The sequence below is a fragment of the Panthera onca genome, chromosome A1 (genome assembly GCF_046562875.1).
Source record: "Panthera onca isolate mPanOnc1 chromosome A1, mPanOnc1 haplotype 2, whole genome shotgun sequence".
NCBI lineage: Eukaryota > Metazoa > Chordata > Mammalia > Carnivora > Felidae > Panthera > Panthera onca.
The window spans coordinates 120480915-120495770 of record NC_138339.1 but is presented as its reverse complement, the minus strand read 5'-3'; the positions used below and the strand labels follow the sequence as shown (position 1 = coordinate 120495770).

Here is a 14856-nt window from a genome sequence, read left to right as displayed (position 1 = left end):
AGAGGGCAGGGGGGACAGAGGATCAAAACGGGCTCTGCACTGACAGCAGGGAGCCCAGTGCAGGGCTTGAACTGACAAACCCTGAGATCATGATCTCAGCCCAAGTCAGACACTCAGCCAACAGAGCCACCCAAGCACCCCAGCTTTCCGAAAAACTTTTATTTCTAAGGCGTTCCTAACTAAGTCAGAATTAGTTTGTAAGTTTGGATAGAATTAACAGGCCGCTTGGGGCACAAAATAAATCCCCGCCCCCCTTGTGTATTCATTTGGAAAGTCTCTGTGACATGAGTAGATTGTTCCGGCCACATGGTAGAGTTCCATAAATCCATTGTTCATAGGTGATGGGAACTCACCCTTCCATCATTCAGCAGTCATTTATACACTGATTGTTCTGAACAGAACAAAGGAAACCTCGTTGGATTTTCTTGAAATATTCGCTTCCAAGCAAAATAGGATCGGAATAACCAACAAAACTGTGAAAAATTCAGATTCGCATCAGAATTCCAAATTGAGCTTTTGGCACAGAGACAAACTCTTGGCCTGGCTAGAAGGTGGCCAGACCATAAGCAGGCTTGAAACAGCTCGCATTTGTTCAAGTTTCAGAGTTAAATGAACAACAGTATTTTGGGGAATGATTTCCCAGTCTCCTTAATGTAAGTTTGTATCCTCTGCACTGGTGGTCGTGAGGTCTCATTTACAGAGGTGCCCTTGCACTTCAGAAACAGATGTAATCACAGTGGCGATAGTCTTGTGTCCGGCACTTTGCATTTTGGCGCGTGAGAACAGCCCCATCAGAGCTCTTCAGCGGCCTGGGCCTGGCTTGCCTCGAGGCCGCCCAGAGAGCTGGCCTTGGGGACTGTAGTTCTCACCCGAAATGGTGCTGGTTTCCCAAACAACTTTTCTTTGAAAGAAAGCTACCCGTGTGCAAGAATCAAATACTCTCCTATGTTCCCACATCTCTTCCTGCTTGGTGTGTATCAGCATTGCTTTGGAAGCAATTTTTCACGCATCTGCCGAAATCCACGGCCTTTCCTCACAACTCAAGTCGTCTTTGTTTCCCCAGCGTTTCCTACAGTTTTTAGGCAGGAGTACAACCACCACATTTTTGGTGACAGTTGAAATTAATATGCATATACATTATCTCTGTGCCCATTATAGTTGCGCGAAGAGCTCCAAAGCTTGGAGGCCAGACGTAAGGGGGCGGAGGCCTCTCACTAAGTCTGAATTCATTTTCAGATGTTTTCAGCTATCGGGATGGCCGAGAGGGCTGTACTTGAGGCCAGAGGCAGAAGGGTGCTAAGAGGCACCATTACCTGTTGAAATCCGTGCTTGTGGGTCTGGGGAATGGCTTCTATAGTGAAGATTGGCTGGAAAAGCTGAGCTGAAAGAATGAGACGGCTGAAGAAGTGGAGAGTGCAGATGGGAGAAGCCACAGCCGTAGATTCCGGTTCCCACCCCTCTCCTGCTTTGCTGTGCAGCAGGTCAGGAAATCTCTCCCGTGGCACGCTCACCCTACTTTACATGCTGAATTGACCTGCGGCTTAGAGAGAGGTCACGTGAGTACCTAGCACAGCACCTGGCATGCAGGCACGGATGATCACATACAGGAGCAAGGTTTACATGTCAGTGATATTCGTGTGCCATGAGGTGCTCACCCGGGAGTAGGCTCATGGCTCAGTGTTGTTTCGGGAACACAGTAAAGGGGAGAAAGCCTCTTAGAGGCTGTGGTCCTTGCGCTCATTAAGAACCACGGTTTCTTTTTGCTTCCCTCGCAGATACTCAGGAGACTTGTACATATATATGCATAGCGCTGGTACTTATTTTTAGGGGTGCCAATTCCTCTGGAAGCCAGAACGTTTCTGTTGTTTTTGCTTTAAGTCCCCTTCTCTTCTTACCCCCTCGCCCCACTTGAACTCAGCTATGTTGTGATTCAGTTTATTTTGTTGAAAATTCAGTCCCCTAGGGAAAATATGATAATGCTGTTTTCAGACAGCTGTGTTTGGGAGCGAGACTGACTTAACCAGCTGGCTGGCATCATTGGAGCCCAAGGACTTGCCAGCCCATGGAGCGCAGCTGTCTTGGCTAAAATTCTCATCATTCTTATGACTTTGCTTTCTATATATCTGCTTCAGAGTTCTACTTTAAAATGTATGCACAAAGAAGAGAGGGCCATTAGTCTGTGGTGTGTCTAATGCCATCCATAGTTGAAGGAAGTGGGGTACCCCTACCTTTCTCTTGTTACTCATGATTGTTGAGAAAGAGGAAATCCAGAAGGAGGCTAGCTCCAGAGTGACAGATGATAATGAGTGGATCAATAAATACTGATATCTTAATACAGTGTGGTTGTCATATAACCATTAAGAATCACGTTTGCCATTTTTTTTAATGTTTGTTTATTTTTGAGAGGCAGAGATAGCACAAGCAGGGGAGGGGCAGAGAGAGGGGGGGAGACACAGAATCCAAAGCAGGCTCCAGGCTCTGAGCTGTCAGCACAGAGCCCGACCCGGGGCTCGAACCCACGAACCATGAAATCATGACCTGAGCTTAAGTCGGATGCTTAACTGACTAAGGCGCACCAACCTATTTTTTAAACAAGGGAGAAATGTTGAAATATACTGTTAGATGTATGGGATACTAAAGTATGTAGATTATATAATCCCAATTAGGGAAGATGTTCTTTTGACATTAAGTGAGATAACTCACACAAAGCACTTAACCTGGCACCTGGCATATGGCAGATGCCCAGTAAATCACAGCTACCGGATGCAAACTCTCCAGCCACGGGGAACACATTTACCTCGTACAGTGTTAGACCCAGAGTCCTTGGTATGAAGTAAATGCTCGAAAGATCTTTCTTGATTGAATGAATTAGTGTGACTGTTTTTATGTGTTTGAAAAGAAATCTAGAAAAACCTTGGGAGACAGCTTTCTGTGTTATCTGTAATTGTATCTATAGTTTTGGCAGTTTAACCTCTCTGCCTTGGTTCTTCATTATAAATGGTGAGGACAGTACCTGTTGCCCCAGATCATTGAGAATTGAATGAGCCACATGTAAAACACATGTAGTGACTAATCCCCAAGGAACTGACATTACATGGTGGCTACGGTAATCGTGGTAAGCAGTGTATAAGTGTAGCTGTTATCATAGTTCTATCAAACTTATATCTGTAAAAAGAGAAAAAATTGTCATGATTTTAGTCTATTGTTTTCTTCTTATTTTCCCCAGGAATTTTTTTTTTTTTTTTTTTTTTAGTGAAAGCTTAAAAGAAAAAAGTTCATAAGAAAACTCACATGTTTGTAGTAGTTCTCTTTAAGTAGTGGAATTGGAAAAGTTGTTCTCTTTTTTTTCTTGATGCTTTTCTACATTTTCCAAATGTTAGTACTGGTTACATTTGTCATCAACCTTCCCCCCGCCCCCCCCTCCCCCCCCCCGCCTTTTAAATAAGAAAACACTCAGCATCAAAGATGATGCACAGCTCCTGGACTAGAAAGCAGGCTCCATCTAAGGATGACAGAGGACCCAGAACTGGTGCCCTGCTCTGGACTTCTTGGAATGTTATTTAAATGCATGTTTCACATTCTAAGAAAGTTGTGAAGCAGTCGTTAAGAACTGGTCAATAGAACCAGTGAGGAAAAGTAAAGGGGTTTTGATTAATTGGTTCTGGACAAAAGGTAGTCAGAAAGCTCAAAGCCTTGGTAATAGACCATGGCTTGTATTTAGCACAATACATTCCCATTTCTCCTGGAAAGAACAACCGACAGAACATCAGGGGAAGTGACAGCAGAAGGGGCTAGAAATGGAAGGAAATAGTCCCCAATATCCAGGATATGCTTCTGAAAGAAAACGTTTAATATCATTTCTGAGAGATGTTTCAAGGGAAGTCCTGAGCAAATGCTGGTGGTCTTTTCGGGTCTTTTTCTTGCTGATTCTTTCATACCACCAAGCTTTCGGTTGTGCTGGTTGGGGCCTGTGCTTGCTCCCCCACTCACAGCAGCGTGTGACCCTTTTGTGAAACTTTCCTTGCAGATATTCAACACCGTGCCTGATATGCCTCTCACCAATGCCCAGCTGCACCTGTCCCGGAAGAAGAGCAGTGACTCCAAGCCCCCTTCCTGCAGCGAAAGGCCCCTGACGCTCTTCCACGCCATGCAGTCAGCAGAGAAACGTGAGTCTCCTGCTCAGGGCCAGCAGGGTGCTCACGAGACGGCCCGTGCCACCTCCCACCTGCTCAGGGTGCACACCTCCGGCCTCTCTCTATGGGTGCCTGCCCTGCGTGTCCTTGAGGATGGTGTATGGCGGTGCCCTCGCAAGTTTCATTGCCGAGTAAGCCTGGTAGGACAGGAAGTAGTGTTAGGAGAATGAAAGGCAAGGGCCACTTGCTGTTCAGGATTCTCTTTCCAGAGCTCCTTTGGGCGAACAGCTGAGCATTGTTTCTTCCTGCTACACAGTAAGAGCTCAGCTCCGGCATTACTGCCTTGGCCCCTTTTTTGTTAGCGGCTTCCACAGAACCAGTTTCCTTTTCTCAGTTTGTAATTAAATGCTTATTAGTGCAAGTCACATGCCCTACTGGACTGTGACTCTGAGGGCTGGCCCTTGCTTTGCTCATCCTTCTGCTCCACCTCACAGGGCCTGGCATGGAGCAGACACTTAATATATGTGTGAACTTAATTAATGAATTAATTAGAGAATAATGCCCTCTTTGTTCCAAGCCGTAGAGTGTTATCACCTCGGTTTGACTGAATCCTCTTTTCATGTCAGAACTGAGTTCTTTGCAGTTATCAGGCCACTGGGCCCTAAAATATCCAGGCTTATTTGAGCTTCTGTAATAAGAGAGCTGGGTGGTGGTGAGGGCTCCAGCTCTGCCTGGAGTCCAATCAGACCTGGGTTTTTGTGCCAGCAGCAATGCACGGGCAAGCCTTTTACCTTCTTGCAGCCTCCATTTGCTCATCTGTGTAGTAGGGATAACAGTGCCTATCTTAAAGGGATTTGTTAAGGATTAAATGCAATTTTGCATTTAAGCATCTGGCACAAGTCCTAGACTTGGCAAGGGCTGAGAGCTGCCACTATTATTACTAATTATTGTTTAATCACGTGCAAATACCAAGGCTAATTCTTTGATGCAACTGACGCTTAGATGAGGCCTGCAAGGGACTGGGAGTATACAAATAGGACCTTGTTTTTAAAGTGCTCACAGTTGAGTGAGGGGAATAGACAAGTGAATGGATCATGTAGGTCACCGCAGTAAGCACCCTCAGAGAGAAATACCCATTCACAGAGGCTGTGGAACATGTGACAGTTGAGAGCCTGCACTGGCACTGGACTGCTTGGCTGCTGGCTCTGAGTCTGCCGCTCTCTGGCTGTGCACGATGTGGGCAAGTTAACTTGCATCTCGGGGCCTTGGGCTTCTCTTCTGGAAGACTGGGATACTAGTTTCTCCCTCACAGAGTTGTTGTGCAGATTAAAGCACTTCACATGGCACCTGGTGCACAATAAGCGCATTTACGGGGGGGGGGGGGGGGTGGGGAGGTGGAGGGGCGGAGGTGGTGTTGTTATTGTTGCTGTTGTTGCCTTTATGAAGTACAGTAAAGGCACAGATCAGAAGAATCAGCCACTTGGCTTCGAAAAGGAGAGAAAATCCATATCTGGATTGGCATCTTCTTCTTCCTTATGAAAAAGCATTTCTTATCCCCTGTATTTCAGAAGTTATCATTCTGAAAACAAATCTTCGCTGCCCCCAGAGCGTCACTGCATTTAAAGATGTCATACTATCCCATAAAATGGCTGGACCTTGGTGAATTTAGCACCCTTTGGGTTGTTTCAGATGTTTAGCTTTCATGAGTAAAGCCCCTGTTAATCTTTGTAGCTAAATCTGTTCATATACATGATCATTTCGTTAAGATAAATCCTGGAAGAATTTCCAGGTGAAAGGATTTGTATACTTTTGGGGTTTTGACCCCAATGGGGTTGAGTTCTCTTCAAACAATAGCCCGTGTTGCTCTTAAATACCTGGCTTGGGTCCTTCTCACTTCGGTCTGCACGTGGCCTGGGCCCCTCTGAGTGTAGTAGGGAACACTTGGAACAGGACTGGTCTCACCCATATCTGCCATGAACAGGGCATTAGGCTGTGGAGGGGTGTGTTCCTCAGGTGTCCAGGAGAGTGACGGTCACCTCGTTTTGTACTAAGCAATGAGCAGTGTAGGTTAGGATGGAAGCAGAAGCAGCTTGGAAGCAGGTCTACAAGCGTACTCTGGGAGCATGTAAGGAAGAAGATGGAGATGAGGAGAAAATCAATTAGATCCTGACTCAAGATTAATTTTTATCACACGAGCCAGAGGATGAAAGTTAAGGATGTGTGAAAACAGGTGCATCTAAGCCACAGACCGAGCTGTTATGTCCCTGTCTGCACCGTGGATGGAAGCATGGAAGATGGGAAGACAGTGAAGCAGCTTATCTTTCCTCCAAATGTTAGGAAATGCGCCCTGGAAACAGGACTGGAACTTCCATACACTCAAATATTTCAGTGGCGCTTAGCTTTCTTCCCTGTCTTGGAGAAGAAACGTTTCCATTGAAAAGAATGCGAGTGTGCATATATTCATAGACTTCTTATGGTTTGTTTTGGAAATCGCTTTTTTCTTGAGAAACTAGAAATGACATCCAAGCTGGCTTGGAAAGTGCCATAGGAGGGGTTGAGTGAGTTGATGCTGGAAGGGAAGACTGGCCAGGAGCTGGAAGGTTCTGTGAGCACCCCTCACTGTTAGATGAGCAGGTGACAGGGCACTGTCTTGCTTGCATACAACTTACCCTTCCCTTTGTCTATCTGTGGATAAAGATAGAAGGCTACTTTATCAAAGCACTTTGCTGAATTTACTCTGTAGAATTAAAGTACAAATAAATACTGCAGGTAATTGGTGAGGGAAAAATTTGTGTATTTCCATATGGTGATGTTTTTCAGTTTAAGGAACTTTGGCTACTTAGTTACTTCCCAAACTCGAGTCATTTGCATAGACCTTCATTTACTCTTTGGCTCTCAACCACATAATTCATATGCTTTTGTTTGAATACATTTCTTTAAATTGATCTTAAAGCCTCTGCCTTCTTTACATGGCTTCATCCTACTTAGTAAAATCTCTAAAAATGTGAATTTGATGGTCTCACTGTTTTACTTTCTAATATACATTAAACATGTAACCTTTAAAATAAAGATAAAGACTTCTTACTTCTCACCTGTGAAATTTGTACCACGGTTTGGAGTCCACAGATAGTACTTTGAATTTTTGAGTGACTCCTTTCCTTTCTCTTAATGTAAATATGTGAACTCAAGTTTGTTTTGACTAGAATTGGGTTCTGATACTGTCATTTGGCTGTTCTGTCACTGGGGGTGTGCACTCTTCACCTGTTACTTCTATGCTGTGCACTTTCAGTTCCTGTGACACCTGTCCAGCTTTGGTGTGACCTTACCTTTCTTCAAGTTGTGGCCACAGAGCAAAACCTTGTTACAGGGATTGCTCTTGTGTGGACACACAAGCACATCTTCACATAACCCTTCTGTACCTTGATTTTTGGCAGATGATGTTTTTCAGAACCCCATTTCCTCTTACTTCCTCCTGAGTTCAGTTACACTTTTCTCCTCACTGATGTACTTGGACTTGAGAATTTTCTCTGTATTCCATTGGTTAGCCCTCTCTTCAGTCCCTGTTGAGATGTTTAATGGGCTTAAAACTCCTAGCGTAGCTCACTTGGATGCTTCCTTTGAGAAGTTCCAGTTGTTGATTGTCAGCGCACATTTTTCTCTCCCCTCTCTGCATTGCCCCCACTCTGTGCAGAAGACGTTTGTCTTAGACGCAAATCTCTGCCAATGCTCTTGGCCTCAGGTTGCAGGTTGTCTCCCTTTTCCTGGAGAGGAAGGTCCTGAGAGTCATCTTGGGAATTCATAGGCTCAATCCTCTCTCTTTGTACTTCAGGCTCCTGGAAGCATGTGGCATATTAGCTCATGCTCCTGGATATGGGTCTTGTTTTCCAGAAGGAGTTTCTTCTTCTGTGGAAATAGAGCAGTTGTGTCCCACGCACCTCCATAAGATTCTTCAGCTTTAATCTTATGGGTATTAGTGGAATCTTCTCCCAACAGCATTTTCCCTTTCCCTAAAGGTAGAGATCTCTTTACGATAACCGTGTTCTCTTCCCAGAATAAGGAGTTGGATGCTTTCTCCTGCTCTCTGTTGGGTAGCGACTTTGGTCAGTTCCAAGGCAGCACATGACTCCTCGTAGACAATCAATGTGTGGTGGAAGTGGGACTAGGAATGAAATGGGAACAGTCTCTGAGACAAAACTTTGTGGAAGGGCACCTGGGTGGTCAGTAAGTTGAGCGTCCGACTTCAGCTCAGGTCATGATCTCAGGGTTCATGGGTTCAATCCCCACATCGGGCTCTGCACTGACAGTGCCGAGCCTGCTTCAAATTCCCTGCCCCTCTCTCTCTCTCTCTCTCTCTCTCTCTCCCTCTCTCCCTCTCTCCCTGCCCCTTCCCCATTTTCTCTCCCTCTCCCAAAAAATAAACAAAAATTTTAAAAAAAACTTTGCAGAAAAGAAGAAAAGGAATTGATGGGGAAATACAGGATTTAGAAACATAGCAACAAATACAAGCCACTGAATATTGTTAGTGAAGAGGGACCAGAAATCCAAGTTGTATGTAGGTGGTCAAGGAATGCTTCCTGAAAGGTAGAATTCCGAGTAAGATGCTAAAGGAAATGAGTCATAGTCTCGCACAGAGGACAGAAGGGTGGCTGTGATGCTCTGCACAGGTAACAGGGAATAGTCTTTCTATAAGTAGCAGAGGGTAGCTCTTGTCTCTCGGACTGAGGATTGTGGAAAGATATGTTCCCAAATTGAACTTCCAAAACATTCTCCCACAGAAATCAGATTTTTCGTTAATGTATGTTTAATACACACACACACACACACACACACACACACACACACACACACACACATACCTATATGGCTCTTTAATTTATCAAGTGGTTTCTCATGCGAAGCCCTGTGCATAGCAACACCTCACTTAATCTCTAACATTACACAGGTACTGTCCCCGTTTGGGACAATGGAGGAAGATAAAACTTATATTAAATAACGTACTCGGGATCACACAGCAACAAAATAGGTTTGAATCCAGTTGTTGAGACCTCAGAGCTACACTATTAGCCAGTGATGATTCTGCCTTCTGGTTTCAACTTGGGGGGTTGTTCTTAAAGAGATGTGGTTCTGTGTGCTTTTGTGACCTAGCCTGCAAACCCCTTAATTCTAAGGGGAAGTATTTCCAGTTCTGCTTATGAACCTGGAGTCTACATTTCCCTTAAGGGAGAGAGCTGCCTGTACAGAGCTGGGGGTGGGGTGGGAGTGGAAGGCTGGTGTGGAAGGATAAACAATGCATTTGATGAAGAACCTTGAGACCAAGTTGGATCTGAACCTCATTCAGTAACAACAACAATCAAAGTTAAAATTATTATGCCTCACCCAACATGCCAGACAGCCTGCTAAGTGCATCAGTATCTTACTTCCTTCTCACAACTGACCGTCACCCAGTGAGGCAGGTCCCCCCTATCCACACTTCACAGACAAGTAAACTGACGCTCCAGAGGTTAAGTAGTCACACAGTTGGTAAAGCACTGAGGAGGAATTTGTACCCAGGTGATGTCCCTTCCCCATGCCAGGTTGTCTCCAAAAGGGTGCCTCTGTCAGTTCTTCAGCCACGGAAGTGAAAGTTTCTAGACTGAATTACAGAAGCAGTAAAAGCCATCTGTCCTAGCATCTAGCGGTGCCATGGGGGCACTTGGACCATCTTAAATGGATTCCTCAATATGCATACCAGCAGGCAACAGCCCCTCTAGATCTTGTACCAACTATGCAGAGAGCAGGATGTGTTCAGCAGGACCTTTCATTTGCTGGGCCAAGGTAGTCACTATGATTTGCGATCACAGAACACATGCATCAAGGTTTTCACAACTGTGCTGGCAAATGAATGATATCAAAGGAGATGACTGTTTAATCTGTAAGGTGCCCCATGGATAACATCCTCCAGCAGAAATCAGAGTGCTATCTCCAGGTGAAAGGTACTGACATAGAAGCTGTACTTTTGCTGGACAAGTGTAGAAGGTGGAGCCAGAAGGATTAGAGGGAACCAGCAACCAGCTCTAGTCCCTTTTAAAGTTCTTCCAAGAGATTACGAGGTGACATTTATCACTGATTTTTGTCTCAGATTTTTAGTGCTTACACCAAGGTGTTGAAACCTCTTTCTTGGAACAGTGGTTCTTAGACTTGGTGTCCATTGGACTTGTGTAAGGAGCTTGTTAAAAATACGGATGCCTGGTCTCCTCCCAGGTACGTTCTGAATCAGGAGATCTTGACTAGAGCCCAGGCATTGGTATTTTTTAAAGGACTCTGGTGATGCTGATGCCAGCTGAAGTGAGAGAGGCACACACCTGGGGGAAGGAGGGACAGTCAAGGCTGCTCATTTCTGTCCCTCCTAGCGCATCTCTTCGACTCTCTGTTGAGGTTTGTGACAGCCTGGTGTGGTGGTTGAAAGCAGGGGTTCTCCAGTCACACTGCATTGTTTCAGGCCATCCCTGTGACCTCGCAGCTCTGAGACCTAGAGTGCATTAGTTTCCCTTTCTGAACCTCCATTTGCTCATCTGCAAAATCGATCACTAATAACAGCTTCCTTGGAGGGCAGTTACCATGATTAAGTGAACCAGTGCAGGTGCATGTAAAGTACTTGACACTGGGCCTAGAACGTAGTAAGCACCTAATAAATGTTAGTTACAATTGTGATGATTATCATCAGACTATAGTTTTACGTTACATTTGACTGAGGAAATACTCCCTCTGTGGATCTTGCAGATTCCAAAGGAGAGGCCCCTATGTGAGAGTAATGCAGAGTCACCCTGGCCCCAGAGAGAGCTATTCTGGTGCTTGAATTCACATATATCAGCAGCTAGGATGAGTTGTGTAGCATGGGTGGGTCTGGGGAGTGGGAATAGATTCTTGGGCTTTGTTTTACACGGATCACCCTAACATGCTGCTGGAATTATAGCTCTCATTAATTCTCTTAGCTAATATAATTCATTTTGGACCCTTTCCCAGACAGACCCAGTGAGAGGTTAAGAATTCAGCTCATATACTTCTCATTTGTGTCTTCCTGGTTGAAAAATAACTGGGAATTCATAGTATTCAAAGGCTTATCGCATAATGTCTTTCTCCCAGCACTCAAAGCTGCGGCTTGTGCGTTTTCTCAGGTTGCCTCTGCAGATCCTGGGTGCTCTGGCCACACGTGTTTGTATTGGCAGGTGACGTGTTTATCCACATGGATTCCTACTGTCACACAGACTGTAAGGTGTAACGTGGCTCTTGGCTTCATTATGCATGATGACCACGTGTGACTGAAAACCACATAGTTGATGTGGCCATTTAAAACAATGATGCCCCGGAAAGCTAATGGCAAGCAAAAAGCTCAAAGTAGATCATGAAATGAAAAACAACATGTTACAGGCTTCTATCTCTGGCTTTATCACTAAGTGAACAAAGCAAGTAACTCATCCATAGTTACGATGTTATACTATTTTGTTAGAAGCATATATGCGTATGTTTCTATGTATAGAAAATTTGGACATTGACATACCAAAATAAGTATGGAATATTTGTATGCTTTTCTGTACTTTAGAAGTTGGAGAGGAATGCATCTTTATTATGTATTGACTAATTTTTACATCATTAAAAACAAACTACTTATTCACACATTTCTTTACTATCCCAAGCCCATTTTTCAATGAGTCATGGTATAAAAATAAATATATCATTTTCTGTTTGCTAAACATTAATATAAGCATTCTGTAGTGGATTCCCTCACTTATCAGGGAACCAGAGATTAAATGAAGAATGTCCCTACTCCAAAGCAAGTGCTCAGCTAGGGGGAAGAAAAAAAGGCTTTGTTGTACATAGATTATGTGTTTAACTCTGATCCTTCAACCCCCGGTTCAGCCGTATGTAGACGTTCGTTCCTACATTGTGGTTTTGGAAATGGTGGTGTTTCGGGGGTGGGCTTCCCCATGTGCCTGCAAGCCTCTTTCCTGTGAATCATTTCAATCCTGGGCCAGCTGCAGTGATTCCCCCATTCTCTCGTGAAATCCAGTTTTATTGGCATTTTTTCCTTTTGCAGAGAAAAGGGTTATTATGAGCGCCATGACTAGGAAATAAGTCAGTCACGCTACATAGGACCAAAATTGGTAGTTTTTGCTGAGGACAACCTGCCAAAAGTTGTAATAGCATGTACTATGTCCTATGGTCAGAACAACAGATCAACCACATTTTGTACTTATCAATACGCTATTTAGTCCCTCACTGCCCAAACTGCTTTTTAGGGCTGTTTTTTGAAACATTGCCCAAAATGTTATGTGCCCAAACACATTGCTCAGACTGCTTTTTCAGATTATTTTTATCATAGGGACTGACACTGGGTCAACATGAAATCATACCACCTCAGATTTTAGTGTGGCTTGGCACGCCACTGTTACCAGGAAGAAAAACTACAAGGGAAAAAAAATTGCTTCAGAAAGTCTGATTCTAAGCTTCTCATGTACTTGGGTGTTTCCCAGAGATGAAAAACTCAGAAATTACTGTGCACTCATCATTTTTTATTGCAAAATTCATTAAGCTGCCATACTGTTATCATCCTATCTTGTCAAGATGATACATTGCAGACTTCATTGCAAAACTTTAATAAGCAGGAGAAAGTACACCTCTCTCCCTGCCACAGCAAGGGAAAGCCTCTGGGTATATTGCTTTTGTCTTAGTATTTTTTGTCTCAAGTCTGTGTCTTTGCAGAACTCCCGTCAGTCTGGTAACTCCCTTTCCTCCTTGTTTGATCGTGTATACAGCGTGTTCCCTCCTTTGGGCTCTGGGCATCATGAGATGCTCTTAAACAACTTTTCTCTCCCGTCTTTTGACATCTAGGTCTCAGACATCATGGAAAGGTGATGTTAGCCCATATTCTGACAGACATCCACGCCTGGTGGGAAACCTCCCCCGGAGTGACGTTGCAAGTCTGTGTTTCCTATTTATCTTCCCACTCTGTGTATTCAGTGGGCTGGAGTGTCGACGCTTGCCAAGACATGTGAATTCGGTTTGGTGCTGCGTGTGCATTCCTGGCCTTGTCTCTGGGTTCCGTGATAAACACAGACCCTGCCTTTTGTGTGGGGGGTGGGGGTGGGGAGGGAGTGTCATTAGAGTGAGCAGGAGTCACTTGGTAAATATGGAAAGTGAGGTTGCTTAGCTCCCAGATTTCCATGGCAACTCCCAGAACAAGTACAATATCACCAAAATTATTCTGTGGCTTTCTTTTTTTAGTTGCAGTGATTTGGTTGCATAGTCCTATTTTTCCGCTCCTGATTTGTACAAAAAACACAGACTCTGCCCACTATAACCATTACTTTGGTTTCAAGGACATTAGTGGTGCCTGTCTGAAGCACCTGAAAATTCAGTCGCACAGAACTGCCTCTTTCTGTGCTAGCAGAATACGCTTTGATGGCTTTTGGTCACCGTACATTTATTATTTGCCCTGTAACCACTCATGGAGCTTTAGCGTACATTATGCATGGGCCAGGTGCCAGGAATGTGTGACTGATGCTCACCTCACAGATCACTGGAACAGACCCTGGAGGGGTTCTTTGTGGGCACGCATGCATGCCCCTGCCCTGAGTGGTTTGAATTTCTAAGCCCCAAGACCACATCTGGTTTATCACCCTTCGTAGAACATATGTTCATAAAAACATTCAGTGCTCACCCACACGTGTTTACAGTTGTTTGGGGATTTATTTTATCATTTCTTTGCTCCAAGCCCTTGTTTTCTGTGACTAAAATGAAGAGAGATTCTTGTTGACAAACATGTTTAAAGAAAGCAAGCATCCCCATGGACTTCAAGCAGTTTAGGAATACTCCTGAGTTGTGGGCATTCTTTTTCTTTTGGTCATTTAAGTGGTTCTCTCTGATCCTGTTGATTTGACTCATAACTGTTGTTGTTTTTCTTTTTCAATCCACTAGCCTGTAATTTCCTTTCTTTCAGCAATGTAATTGTCATCAATCCTTCTTAGACCTTCTGATGACGATGCCGGAACTGGCCTGAATCATCAGTGTCTCAGACAGGTCCAGCTCTGATATTTGAACAGTTTGGTTAATTTCATTTTAAAAAATTGTGTTTTCGGCTGCCTGTTCTCATTATGTTTTTCTATTAGGGCAAGTACTCATTTGCCCACCTGACAAAGATCCCCCTGTTGGGAGTGACATTACTGAACCATGTTCTCTTTATTTTTTAATTCATACCAAATGTTTTAGAATATGTCTTGGTATAATTTGCCATAACCATTAAAACATTTGATTGGCTGTTGATTTTACTCTCCACCTCTTTGCTGGACTAACTTTGACTGTCCTGCTCACCCTCGGTGAAACTTCTGTCAGTGTTTCAGCTCAGAAGTCTGCCTATACCTAGAAGCTCTCATTCTCACTATTTGAGGTCTCGTGTCCAATAAAACGGTAGTGGTCTTGTGGTCAAAGAGTGCCAGGTTTCCAGATTTCCTTACCATGGGCCCCATCAAGGCTTACCAGTAACAAACAGTCCGACTTTTGATATGTGTATTTAGCTATCTTGACTGCAGAACTATGAAGTTTTATGATTAAAATTTTTGTGTCTTCTTGTTGGACAAAGGACTCATTTCCTTGATCTTTTGCCTTTGTTGTCATTTTGTTATAGGTTATGCCATATTTGTAAGGCTCGAGATACCTAATGTAAGTTGAAATAGAATCTCCAAAAGGA

At 44.1% G+C, this 14856-nt stretch overlaps 1 protein-coding gene across 7 annotated transcripts in view; it reads left to right on the top strand.

Moving 5' to 3' along the window:
- ARHGAP26 (Rho GTPase activating protein 26) overlaps positions 1 to 14856 on the top strand; it is a 423991-nt gene that overhangs the window by 332430 nt on the left and 76705 nt on the right. For all 7 annotated transcript variants that reach the window (XM_060635852.3, XM_060635853.3, XM_060635856.3 and 4 more), the window contains exon 19: positions 4028 to 4166. In XM_060635852.3, coding sequence (XP_060491835.1) covers positions 4028 to 4166 — 139 coding nt within the window. The remainder of the gene's footprint in view (positions 1 to 4027; positions 4167 to 14856) is intronic.